Here is a 14,381-nt window from a genome sequence, read left to right on the forward strand (position 1 = left end):
TGACCTGCTCCATCCTTATATCACATGTTGGTCACTTGGGTTTTCTGACCAAGGCTTAATGGTTGTTTCTCATGCTCAATTAAAAACAGAAGGTGATTGTGCCTTTAAAGGTGTGGCCCCAACACTGTGGAACATCATTCCTATAGTAATGTGATCTATGGTCTCTGCTGATGTCTTTAAAAAACAACTTAAAAATCATTTACTCAAACTGGCTTAAATGTATGTGTTTGAAAAGTCTGTTGTTTATGTTTTATTGGTTGTTTCTTCTGTTTTTATAATCTTATTTTTATTACTCTTACACTATTGTTGTGAAGCACTTTTGGATCTTGCTCTGTGAAAGGTGCTATATTAAATAACTTACTTTATTACCAGATTATAGAGTGTTGCAATACTTGAGTGCTGAGGTCATTAAAATTTTATTTAATTTGAAAAAGAAAGGAAGGCCCTCATTTTGGTCAAATGTCTCAGTTCCTCAAATCAGGATGCACCATTTGAGTCATCAGCATAACGCTCTGGGCCAAAAACAACACTGATTGTAGGTTTTGGGCTAACATCACATAAATTAAGAATAGCTATATGTTGTTTTCATGACCCACGAAAGTTCAATCAGAATTTCTGAACATGAGCTACTCTTTCTCAGAGACAGAAACCAGAGAAGTAAGTCTCCAACTTTGGATGTTATAAGTATAAAATCTGGAGCTGCTCCATAGACAGTAAATGGGAGACTGATTTTGTTTGTTTTGTTTTTATACCCAAATGAGCTTTATTCTGTTGTAGTGTTCTCAGCTCTGTAACAGAAGATGTACCCATATACCCAGAACATTGCTCTGGGTGCCTTTTGGACTTTCGATTGAGTTGTTTACGACTACAAATATTTTATTGTATATATTATATATATATTCTTAGACCACAGGAATACCAATGTGTAGATTTCTAAAATGCTTCTGCTGAAGGGCTATAAGGTGTAATAATAACAATAATAATAATAACAGTAAAAAGGAGAAGAAGAAGAAGAAGAAGAAGAAGAAGAGGAAGAAGAAGAAGAAGAAGAAGAAGAAACATTATTTATATAGCACCTTTCATACAAGAAGTGCAGCACAAAGTGCTTTACAACAAGAGCATGAAAATAGACACAATGAACATAAAACAGACTAACAAAAAATTCATAAGATGAAATAAATCATGAAAAATCATAAAATCATAGAATTGTAAAACTAAAAATCATAAAATCAACTAAGATACAACGTTTAAAAAGAATTGTAGCTACGTGAAGCGTATAAAGAAATATATTAGACATGATTTTATTTGAGCATTAACAGAACTACAAAGGGACAGACCTATACACCTGCAGCGGAGGTATATACAGAAACGGCACTCATAAAAATCACCAACGACCTCCTCATGGCAGCTGATTCTGGACTACTCACTATTCTCATCCTCCTGGACTTTGACACCATCTGTCACACCATCCTCCTCAACAGATTATCCTCCATCGGTATCACCCACACTACACTAGACTGGTTTAAATCCTATCTCTCAGGCTGCACTCAGTTCATTCAGCCAAAATCTTTCACATCCCAACCTTCCACTGGCACTTCAGGTTTGCCCCAGGGCTCTGTCCTGGGGCCCCTTCTCTTCATCATTTACCTCCTTCCCCTTGGCAATATCTTCTACAAATATAATATCAACTTCCACTGTTACACGGATGACACCCAGCTCTACCTCACCAGTAAACCCACTTCTAACCTCCCACCCTCCTCCCTCACTGACTGCTTGGCAGAATCAAAATCCTGGTTCTCTTCAAATTTCCTTAAAATAAACAGTGATAAAACAGAGGTTCTCCTCATCGGTACAAAATCAACACTATCCAAAACCAACAGTTTTTCCCTTACTATCGATAATTGCTCTTTTTCCGCCTCCCCAAAGGTTAAGAGTCTGGGTGTCATCCTTGACAGTACCAATAACATTACCCGGTCAGCATACTTCCACTTACGTAACATCAATTGGCTCCACCCCCCATACCACTGCTATCCTTGTTCACAGCCTTGTCACTTCCTGTTTAGACTACTGCAATTCCCTCCTCTTTGGTCTCACTCACACATCCCTCCATAAGCTTCAACTGGTCTAGAATTCAGCTGCCTGCATCATCACCAGAACCCCCTCCATCCACCACATTACTCCTGTTCCGCAGCAGCTCCACTGGCTCCTGGTTAAGTCTCGTATTGAATTTGAAAATCCTTCTGTCAACATTTAAGGCCATTCACAACCTTGCCTCTCCATATCTGTCCGATCTCCTTCATGCTGCCACTCCCTCCCGTACCCTCAGATCTTCCTCCTCCTCCCATCTGACTGTCCCCTCCGTCCATCTCACCACCATGGGGAGCAGAGCTTTCAGCCAACTCAGAAATTTCAACTCTCTATCCACTTTTTAAATCCACACTCAAAACTCATCTGTTTAAGCTTGCTTTCTCCCTATGATTTCTATTGCTCTGTCCAATTTCAATTATTTTAATTTTAATCTGTTTTGTGTATTTCTTATGGCTTCACAGTTTGTTCTGTATTTTCCAATTTATCATACAGTGTTCTTGAGTGTAAGAAAGGCACCTTTAAATAAAATGTATTATTATTGTTATTATTATAATACTGTCTATAAAACCACAACTCTGAGTAATCTCTGGATAGAAAGGTAAAGAAACAAAAATAATTTATTAATCAAGAAAAACAAATGCTTTTTTTTCTTCTTCCTGTAACATTGACACAGTTACAGAAGGGTGAACTGAAACAATAGAGTAAAAACTACAGGTACTCTCTGACTCCATCTACTGTTCAGTCTTGGTAGAAGATATGACAGTTTGACTAAAAGCTACTCAGTTTCCTCTGCTGCTGTAGCACTACAGTCTGCTTGTCTGCTCATGCTGTGACTCCAAACATTTAATATATTTGTGAAAGAGTCCTTAGACAAGGAGATTGATAATTACCGTAGATACTTAACTGATGCAGGTTTGTTGTCATAAACCAGAGTATTGGACAAGATTAAATTTGAACCTGATAATGGCGCTAGATGAGAAGTCAGGCATCTTGTACATGCAGAACTATTTCAGAAGTTAAAAGTTTGTCCTGCGCTAGAGGAAAAGTCAGAGGTTGAATGTAACTAAGTGCATCTAATCAAGTCCTGTACTTAAGTACACATTTGAGGTACTTACACATTACTGGAGCATTTCATTTTATGCAACATTATACTTCTCTACTACATCTCAGAGGTAAAAATGTATTGTACTTTTTACTGCACTACATTTGTCTGACAGCTTTAGTTACCTCACAGTTTTTCATCCCCTTCCTGTCCAGTGAAAGCCTTGTATCTCCAGATGTGTTGATGTTGAAGATCTGTGATAAAATGAAGGATGAAGTGTTCCCATATGTGTTGAGAAAGTTCACCTACTTCTCAAGTTGGATAAACTCTTTAAAACCTTCTTGGATCAGCTGGAAAATCCATCGTCACAAAGCTGAAAACAGGGCCGTTTTTCTGACGCCATGAGAAGTTGACTTTTTAGAGATACATGGTTCTTACAGGACAGCCACGCTACAAACATATGATGATCTTATAAAATTTGATGCATTACTGTAGATTAAACTACCCAACAGTTTACAAAGGAGTTAAAACGAGCACAACTACATCTACAGCAGTAAAATGCAACACACACATTATATTTATCTGACAGCCACAGTTACTAGTTTTGTTTCAGGTTAAAATTTTGTAAAATAAAAAACATAAAACATATGAAATACAACACAGTAGCATGTTTTCTGCTTGTGACCTCTTACAAAAAAGCAGCATCAACTTCAGTCTCTTGTCACCTTTCAGATGTTGCCAAACAAGTGACATTTCCCCGCTTAACTTCATTTAAATTATTGTTCAAGGCCCAAAGAACTGAATTATCCAATACACTCTATATAATGTAGTTAAAACTATCTCACTTCAAGCAGCTATAATAATAATGTGCTACTTACACAGAAGTGTATTTCTATTGATATAACCACTCACCAAAAAATGTTTTTTAGAAAAAATAGAAAAAATATTATTTAGAAGTCCAGTGTGTAGGATTTAGGGGGATATATTGGCAAAAATTAAATATAATAAGTATGTTTTCTTGTGTTTCTTATGTTTCTACAGTAGTCCAGAGCGGACAAACCAAACACTGGCTCCAGGTAGGGACATTTCACATTTTCACATTGGCCATCATAGTTAGAAGCCTGCACGTGGTGAGTGTCGTAAAAACATGAAACTGCTTTATTCAGTGTTTTTACCTGTTTAAATCATGTGGTCTGTTTGTTTCAGAGAGGAAGAGACCTCCGTGGATAATTCGGCTCCTGGAAAAGTTTGAGCTGGTTGCAATCTGCAATCCTCACCACTAGACACCACTAAAGCGTCCTAAATCTTATGCACTGGTTCTCTAATGTGTTGGTACTTTTACTTACTTAAGCAGAGGATCTTTATACTTGTACCATTACTGGTAAAGCTTTCCACATGAATTTGCTCTATAACACTTTCTGCCTTTAACACTTAGACAGGTTACCAGTAACCATCAGTAACACTGTGCAGTATTTATAGTGCATCAATACTTATCTACATAAACACTTGTTCTATATTTACACATATCAAACATGTACACATAATAAAGAGTGCACAGCAAGTTTTGCAGTGTTTGTGTGAGGAAGGTGTGTGTGCAAGCATACAGCTGATAGTATAGAAAAAATGGCTGGTGTTGAATGATAATGAAATAGTGTTGATTTTTCTACTAAAGCAAATACTGCAAAAGTCAAGACACATAATAAAGAACAGAAAAATGTACAAAAATATATTTAAAAACAATATATAAACAATAGCTACATGATAGATATAAAAAAGCTGCCTTAATTATGTACATTCATTTACGGTCTCCATGGGAGATGTGCTCATTTAATACAGTCACACTTCAACTTAACTGAAGTCTTTTTCCATGCAGTGAGATGTGTTTGTGGTCCATCCTTCAGACAAGATGTGGCTCCATCCATATAATCACCCTGCATCTCATCATGTACCTCTCCTGTCAGTTTTTCAGTGCTTTTTGTCCTGCAAACAAAATGAACTCAAATTCAGGTTTGAAAAACTCAACTCCCATTTGTTCTTCTTCATTATAAATAACTTTCTGCAGGGTAAAATTAACCATCTCAGCAAATACAAGCAACATACACAAGGCAAACTACCCCAGTGCATGCTGGATTTGACAGTGTGACCAGTGCTTTATTGTTGCACCAAGGTGGGATATACTTACTCTCAGTTTTGGCTGTTTGACTGTTGCCGAGCTCATGTGTTTCTTGTTCCTGTCTGATTTGTGGTCTTTCTGCATTTTTTCTGTCGATACATAAGGAGTACTGCCAGGCCTATCATTACTACCAAAATGGCTCCAATCACTCCAACTGCAATTCCTGTATGTGTCTGCTTATCTGCAGGAATTGAATGGTACAACAGAAACAGAAAAAGAGTCTGTTAATTTAACGTTCTACAAACCAAACGTCACTTCTCTGGACTGTATCTTACCTTCTCCAATTTTCAATAGAGTGTTTGTCACATATGTCTCCTCATCATCACTGAGCTCACAGGTGTATATCCCCTCTTGACTGGAAGATAAGTCCTGTACTGTGAGACTTCCTGATTCAGACACACTCTTCACCTGCTGCCTCCACTCCTCTGAGACTGTGTAGGAGATGTTGGCCCTGGTCTGGTTCAGGATGATCTGACTGTGGTTGAACCTCCAGATGAGGCCTGTTCGGGAAGTATTTGAAGAAGTGCAGGGTATTGTTGTTTCAGTGCCCAAACCACTGATTGAAGCTGAAATGATACAACACAAAAACAGTGATGAAATACTTTTTATTTCTCATAAAGATGTGGCTCCAGATTCTGAGTAATTACAGGAGGACAGTGTAGCCTTGGCAATATGAAGATTTCATAGCAGCTGTTTAGGGCAGCCTGACCTATCACATACAGTTCTTTAGTTACTGCAGGTCTCCTTGGAAACACTTACTTGAGTTAAACAAAGTGGCTCTCCTCCTGTTTCTGCGAGTGCTGACGGTGCAGCTGTAGACCAGATCAGTAACTGAAACTATCAGATAACTGTTGATGTTGTAGAGCTGCTGTTCAGTCTGATGGACTGTGGTTTTGTTCTGGAGGGTCACGTTGGATGGAGGGTTGGTGGACCAGGTGAGCTCAGGTTCAGGGTAGATCCCCTCTGAGCTGCAGGTGATTCTGTTCTCTACCTGCTGAATGTCAACTTTTCGGACTGGAGCTGCAGGAAAAAAAAAAAAACGTATCCCTTTTATGACATTACAGTGTTTGCCCTAGGATTTTTACCAGCAGCAGTGCTGAGGTGCGTATGTTTTATTTTGAGCTGCCAGAAGATATTTAGTCCATTCACTGACACAAGAAGGGCCTAGATGTTGAATGATGTTTAATAAAATACTCCATAGCCTACCCACATGCTGTTACTATCACTCGTGGGGGTAGATGTAACATTGAAAACTGAGTAACTGTTTCTAATACCCTCCACTTTCAGGTTGATAAATGACTCCTTGGTGCCAGTTATGGTGCTAGTGTAGCATCTGAATTTGCCCTGGTCTTGAAGCTCCACCCCTGTTAGCTGCAGCGAGGCGTTTCCTCTGGAGATCTGGTCCTTGAAAAGTGACGTCCTGCCTCTGAAGCGCTGGTCCTGGAGGGAAAGCTGGTCTTGGTCGCTGTAGAAGGAGTGGACATGAGTGTCTCCTGCTGTCAACTGCATCCAGTGGATGACCATTTCAGCGCTGCCCCAGAAAGTGCACGGTAAGATGCAGCTCTCCTCTAAAACACAGGACACCTCAGAATCTGTAACACGTCACATAAAGAGACAGCCATCAGGTTAGTTTAGAGAACGAACAATGAAATCCAAGTTAACTCCCCTTAAGTTACTTGTTGACCATATCTGAAGTGTATTTACTGAAATAACAGAATTAGGTCATTCTTAAAATACATTCTCACGTCACACCTGATTAAAAAAATCATCACTTTAATGTGAACAGATGTTGTTTAAGGGGAACAGAACAGGACAGGAAAATCTCTGCAGTGTTGGTCAGCCAACTACTTTGGTCCAGACTGAAATATCTCAACTACTAAATGAAATCTTTTATAGACATTCATGGTTGCTAGAAGATAAATCCTGAAATTAGATTTTTAAACTGTTTTATAGGTGGAATTATGTGGAGCTACATTAGGGTCAAAAGTTTTGTACTTGAAAAAAATAAAATTTGAAACTGAAAATTCATGTGTTAATCTTGAATTTTGAAAAATACAACAATGTATTCAAAATAAAAATAAGTGTATGAAATGTTTTTTCAGGTTAAATATAATTTTGATTCACTTTGGTAATTCTTTTGAATGAATAATGTATTTTCACTTTTCACTTCCATATATATTTTGACATTTGAGGTCTTATTTTTTTCAGTTGCATGTTTTATCTTTTCAGATTCAGATCTTATTTTTTACAGTTTCAAATCTTATTTTTTCACTTTCAAATGTTTTTTTCACTTTCAGATCCTTTTTTTTCAGTTTCAAATCTTTTTTTGAGTTTCAGACTTTTGACCCTGATGTGGCGTGGGGGGCGTGGCATCTACTGAGAGGGGCGTGGAATCATGAGTGACAGTGCCTTCAGGGAACGTAGGAACTAAAAAAATTCTGACTCAACACTTACATACACCATATTCATGTGATTGGCAGTGTAAAAATTGATGCCAGTGACAAACTTCCATTTAGAAATCTGTTTTAGACAGTACTGAGCACCAGTTGCGGTATAAGAGCGATAAATTATGCCAGATTTTGCAGTTCAACAGCCACATTTTAAGTGCTGATATGTCTGATTTCCACATAGCACTGTGAACACAGCGTAGTGTCCGTTTTGCTTGCGATGATGCCGTCCAGTCGGTCGGGTCAATCTGCTGGAGCCCATACATCCAGCACACAGGTGAGAAATGTTAACTAAGTTTTGGGAAATCATAACAAATATTAAGGTGTGTATTAAATATTATTAAATATGTTTTTAGTTCCTACGTTCTCTGAAGGCACTGTCACTCATGATTCCACACCCCTCTCAGTTGATACCACGCCCCCCACGCCACATCAGGGTCAAAAGTCTGAAACTCAAAAAACAGATTTGAAACTGAAAAAAAAAGATCTGAAAGTGAAAAAAACATTTGAAAGTGAAAAAATAAGATTTGAAACTGTAAAAAATAAGATCTGAATCTGAAAAGATAAAACATGCAACTGAAAAAAATAAGACCTCAAATGTCAAAATATGGAAGTGAAAAGTGAAAATAAATTATTCATTCAAAAGAATTACCAAAGTGAATCAAAATTGTATTTAACCGGAAAAAACGTTTCATACACTAGTTTTTATTTTGAATAAATTGTATTTTTTTAAAAAAATTCAAGATCACATGAATTTTCAGTTTCAAATTTTATTTTTTCAAGTACAAAACTTTTGACCCTAATGTAGCTCCATAGCATGACAAATAAACTTGAATGCTATGAAAAGACAAGTTATACATGAATACACATTATTTTTGTTTATTAGAATTGTTAAATTTTTTTACATATATTATTTTAAATGTTTTGGTATGATGAGGACGCAGATTTGGTTATTACAGCAACATTGCATTACTTTTTGTTGAGTTACATTATGTTTTCAATATCATGTATATGCTCATATACATGCTTTCTTTCACTCAGGTTTCACTGTTTGTGTGAGTGGAGTAATGTATCCTGACTGGTTAAAGCTGGCAATTTGATGCTTTCAATATCTTCCCACTTTACATTATACACTGTTAAAAACATTAAGGGAACACTTAAAGGACAACTTATTACATACGCTATTTCCCCATGTGTATGTGTGCGTATGATTCATGGGTATAACTCGTTCTAAAATTGGTTCAGTATTGAGGGAGGCGGATGCAGCCGGAGCCGCGAAACGAGCTAAAATGGTGACGGGGGCAAATGCGTCCCGTATAAGTTTGCACATTAAAAGTGCTTTTTTTCGCCACTGACCGGTTCAGATCACCAGTGCTATGAGTGCTATGAGTGGAGTCAGCTGTCAGTCAGTGTTGGAGCACAGAGGGGGAGGGCTGCCCCGCTGGGTACTGTAAGTGAGTATGTGTGTATGAAGTGTGTGTTTTTTCATCACTGACCTGTTCAGATCACCAGTGCTATCTCTGTAAATAGCATACTAGCCTTTCCCTTACCTCTGGGCTGTGTGATGTCACGAGCTTTGCTCCACTGTGTCTGTAGCTCTCTCTACTGGTGGAACAGCTGTTTTCTTGAGGAAGAGGTGTTTCGGGATTGGATGTCTTCTCTTCTTCGAGCACTGCAGACCCGATGGTCTGCAAGGCGCAGTGTCTGGACAGGAGTGTTAGCATCCATTTGTAGCACAACTAGCCACAACTTCAGCATCTCGCCATCCGACAAAGACAGCCTGTGAAAGCTGTACGTGGTGTTGCGCGACATCCTGTTCTTGCGTTCGGGAAAAAGGCCCATTTATTTGAGCACTCTAAAAACTCTGGTAACACTCCAGGGGGTAGCACGTAAAAGACTCTGGCCCAAACTCTGACTCTTCTAGCGTAACACACACACTTCATACACACATACTCACTTACAGTACCCAGCGGGGCAGCCTTCCCCCTCTCTGCTCCAACACAGACTGACAGCTGACTCCACTCATTCACACTCACCACTGCCCCAGGGCCACTACAATATGCTATCTACAGAGATAGCACTGGCGATCTGAACCGGTCAGTGGCGAAAAAAAGCACTTTTATACAGGACGCATTTGCCCCCATTACCGTTTTAGCTCGTTTCGCGCCTCAATACTGAACCAATTTTAGAACGAGTGGTACCCGTGAATCATACACACACATACACATGGGGAAATAGAGTCCAGGTTGAAAAATACCGAAGTTATCCTTTAATTCTCACAGTATAAAACGAAGTCACTTAAACTTCAGGGATATCAATCTGTCCATTTAGGAAGCACAATGACAATGAATCAGTTTCACCTGCTTTGGTGCAAACGAAAGTGACAACAGGTGCAATGGAGAAGTAAAAGCAAGACAACCCCCAAAAAGGGAATGGTTTTACATGTGGTGTCCACAGACAGTTGCTCTCTCCTTATCCTTCCTTACTGATTCCTCTCTAGTTTTGTGTTCTGCTAGTGTCCTTGTCACTACTGGTAGCATGAGGTGGTACCTGTAGGCCAATCAGGTTACACAGGTAGTCCAGGTCCTCCAGGATGGCACATTCATATGTGCGGTTGCAAGACGGTTTGCTGTGTACAGCACAGTCTCAAGAGCATGGAGGAGGGGACCAGGAGACCGGCCGTTACACGAAGAGAGCTGGACAGGGCCGTAGAGGGGCATCAACCCAGCAGCAGGACTGGTATCTGCTCCTTTTGTGTGAGGAGGAACAGGAGGAGCACTGCCAGAGCTCTACAGAATGACCTCCAGCAGGCATGTTTCTGACCAAACTGTCAGAAACAGACTCCATGAGGGTCTTCTAGTAGGACCTTTGCTCATTTATTTCTGGGATTCACCGATGTTTTTATTTTCGCTCTTCTCTTAGGTAAGATACAGTGATGCACCGATTGTGAAATTCTGGGCCGTTTTTGATTTTCCTGTAACACCAGTACTGACACTCAGTTTGATTCACTACTGCAGAGTTCTTCCTCCTCTCACACCCTTTTTGTTGAAATCACTGCAGTCTTGGGCATGTGCCAGAGCACACAGCACAACACCTGCCCTTATTCAGTGTTTAGGGGGTGTTAGGTTACTGACGATTACATGGAATTGATTGATTCAACACAGCTGATCTGTACAGAGCAGATCTGGATGGAGAATGACGTTATCATGTTGTTGTTAGATGGGTGACCTTCCACAAACGCTCAGCTCTGCAACAGCTAAGTTTAAAGAATTGTTCATCCAGGATCAGGACAGCAAGGAGCCAATCTAGTCTTAATAGGAGCAACTTCATAAAAACAGTGCTCATTAAAAGACTGTATTTGAGAATTCACATGACTATAAGACATAATCAGAGGGCTATTGTGAAATTAAGCAGAAAAACTTTGCTGCAGTGAAATGGTTTAAGATGCCAATGCATGATCAGAAGGCAATATATCTATATTAAAAAACAAGTCAAAGAGAACAAAACTGTAATCTGAAATAACAAGAGCATTGTAAAAAGACAATCAGTATTTAAACAAAGATTAAAAAAAAGGTCCAGAGTGCCCTGGAAAAGTCTATAGGGCCTTACTCATGATGAAGCATCAATATGAATATTAAAATGAGTAATGAGCAGCAGACTGACTGAATGTTGAAAAACTGAGACATATTGCTTAAATTGCACATATTTTCATCTCAGGCTGTTTATCATCTGTTTTGTAAATGGATGAATTTTTTCAGAAGGTATGTCTTTACACAAAACAAAAGGAAAAATGTAGGGGTTGTTAGGCCTATAGGCCAGAGATGGGCAAAAATACATCAAAATGTATTTTGATACAAAATACAAAATACCCCTCAAATAAATGTATCAAAATAAAATACAAAATACTGGTGCCAGAAAATGTATCAAAATAAAATACATGTATTTTGTATTTTCAAATACAGAAAAGACTTTTTTCTTTCTCTTTTTAGCAGCGACCCGCAGCTTTATAGGTCACTCTGTCAGTTGGTTGGTTGGTCGGTCGGTCGGTCCACAAAGCTTTTCATGAATAACTCAAAAAGTCCTTGACCAAAAATGCTCAAAATGTACATGCTGCAATTAGAGCCCACAAGTAACTATGAAAGAAGGAACAACTATGATTCGTCCATTAATGTAATGTTTAAAAAGTTGAAAACCAAAAAGTATGGAGAAATCTCAGCACACCCAAAAACAAAAGGTGCGTAGGAGGGAGGCTGCAACCCCAAAATATTGACCGAGACAGTGTGCGGGAGCCTCTTTTGATTTTTAAATGTTTAAAAAGTGAAATGAATGAATAACACCTGAACCATTTGAAAGATTAGACAGCTTACCACTTTCCTGTTTTACTGGAAATCTAACATCATTTATTGTTTCTTGGTTTTCTTGCATTCCTAATACAAAGTACCAAGCTTTAACACGCCTGTTATATCTGCTCAGACTGGATTACATCAGACCTGCTATAAACATTTAACTCACCTCCTCTTGCAAGACCCTGCTGCAGAGAGGACAGGACAACGATGAACACGACACACTTGACTCCTATCATCCCTCTGTTAGATTTCCTCTGTTGATACTGTTTTAATGTCCAGAAGAGAATGTAAATCCACAGTGCTAACAACTCTTACAGGATCTTTGTCTGATCTGACAAGTTCTGACTCGTCAAAAATGAATACCTGCTCACTGTAATGTGGGAGTGGCATGTCACATGCTTGGACTTGAATTGTCAAAATATACATCATATCACTTCCATTCTTGCTACTAGATTAAAAAAAAAAAAAAAGCTGCTCTTGGTAGAGGATATGAGGTTTTAATTGTGATGAGTAATCATTGACAAAATGCACAGCTGAGGCTGATGGGAATATGATTAGTTCTGCAGGTATTCGGTCAGAAACCAAAGTATTGGTCAAAACACATTTTGACCAGATGAGAGATTTTGCAAGATATTTTAAAGGTTTGACCAGCAGAGGTGAGGTTCTCAATTTCCTTTTTGCCAATGACTCTTTAAAAGAAAAATAATATCTCATGTATGTCCCTTGGAATAATTTGACATAGCCTATTTTTTACACTTCTTAGTTACATGAAGCCACATCTGCACTAATATGTTTTTGTTTAAACTATGATCCGTTTTGCGCAAGGGGTTTGATTTTGGACTGGCCCAACCCCCCACTGCATCAGAAAACGTTGTTGCTGCTGTCAGTGGACACCCTCTCAGTAATATATTTCAGTAATATTGTGATTCCAGACCTATCTCATTTCCACAATTTCATTAAGTCTGGATGAGTGGAAATGGAGAGTAGGGTCTTATCAGTTGCAACTTATTGAGCTAAAACGTCATTGCTAGGTCCACATACTGTATCTTTTGTGATTTCATCCTTCTTGTGTGGGTACTCCTTTCCCTTGGCCATGGCTTCCTCCAGGGAGGTATATGTCGCTGTATTTGCTTATCAACAACTCCCACTCTGTTTTCTGCTGCACTGACTGTGTTACTGCAAAGAAATCTCTTGTCCCACTTTTTGCCATCTCTGAAGTATTTTCTGTAACTGAACAACCAACCAGAGAGTACACAGTGTGCTTCCTTTCACACCAGGTCAGGCCATACCCAGTGTACATGAATGTGCTCAAACGCTCATGTGTCCAGGGATTGTTTTTGTTTAAAGCACCTTTTTAAAAACATATTTGTGTAGGCGTGGCCTGAGATTAGAATGCAATCTATGAGCTATTAAGACATTTTTTTTAAATCAGAATAGTTGTTGAACTGTAAAGCCTTTTGAAATATATAAATGTCGCAGTGATGGGAAAAGTGGAACTCTTTACCCAGGGCGCTAATGCCCTCAAAAAGCCTGGAATGAAAAGTATTTGTTGTTTTTTTCCTAAGTAATTAGTGACATAACCAGGGCTGGACTGGGACAAAAAATTGGCCTGGGCATTTTGAGCCTAGTCCGGCCCACCAGGTATTGATGGAAAGACAATGAAGCCTATGAATGAAAACAAACTTTCTTGTGACACTGCTTGTACGCTGTCTTGTTGGTGTATACAGTGGTGGAAAAAAGTTTTCGGACACCCCATGCATTTGTGAAATATTGCATTAAGAATCACTCTTAGGTCTTCAAGTGCAATTTCTTTTAGTACAGTCACAGCCAAAATACTAAATAAATCCTAAAAAAGCCATTAACAACTTAAAATTGATTGGTTCCATAAAAATACATAAGAAATTTTGAGTATTGGGTCATTTTGGTACCAGTGATGAAGGTCGTTCTTTTTATTAAAAGACACAATTTTTGTTGCCAAGCTTCGTGTCTACGTAAAGCCAGCACATTTGAAAGTTCTTCAGACACAAAAATGGCTAAAACAAGGAACCTAACGCAGGAAACACGCCTGAAGATAAAGATTCTCAGGGATTCGTCTCTAAGTGCAGCTAGAGCCAAGTGAGTGGCTGCTCATACTGCTGGATAACCAGCGTACACTGTCATGTCTTTCCCCAAGACAGGGGTATAGGGTTTCCAAAAATGTAAAGAAAGACAAAAAGGAAAGGGAAAGATAGCCAACAGGCTTTGTATAAAAAAAAAAAAAAAAAGATTAAACGGTGTGTGAAATG

The 14,381-nt window shown here is 38.8% G+C and overlaps 1 protein-coding gene across 1 annotated transcript; it reads right to left on the minus strand.

Annotated features, from left to right (window-relative positions):
* Window positions 1-1,285: 1,285 nt before the first annotated feature.
* Window positions 1,286-12,432, minus strand: LOC144458856 (uncharacterized). The gene is made up of 6 exons (XM_078162528.1): window positions 12,263-12,432; window positions 6,578-6,895; window positions 6,063-6,323; window positions 5,579-5,869; window positions 5,313-5,484; window positions 1,286-5,110 (listed from the first exon to the last, which is right to left on the minus strand). Exons 1-5 carry the CDS (start codon window positions 12,330-12,332, stop codon window positions 5,345-5,347), a joined length of 1,080 nt encoding a protein of 359 aa, XP_078018654.1. The 5' UTR covers window positions 12,333-12,432; the 3' UTR covers window positions 1,286-5,110; window positions 5,313-5,344.
* Between the last annotated feature and the right edge of the window lie 1,949 nt (window positions 12,433-14,381).

The sequence above is a fragment of the Epinephelus lanceolatus genome, chromosome 20 (assembly GCF_041903045.1).
Source record: "Epinephelus lanceolatus isolate andai-2023 chromosome 20, ASM4190304v1, whole genome shotgun sequence".
Classification (NCBI taxonomy): Eukaryota; Metazoa; Chordata; class Actinopteri; order Perciformes; family Serranidae; genus Epinephelus; species Epinephelus lanceolatus.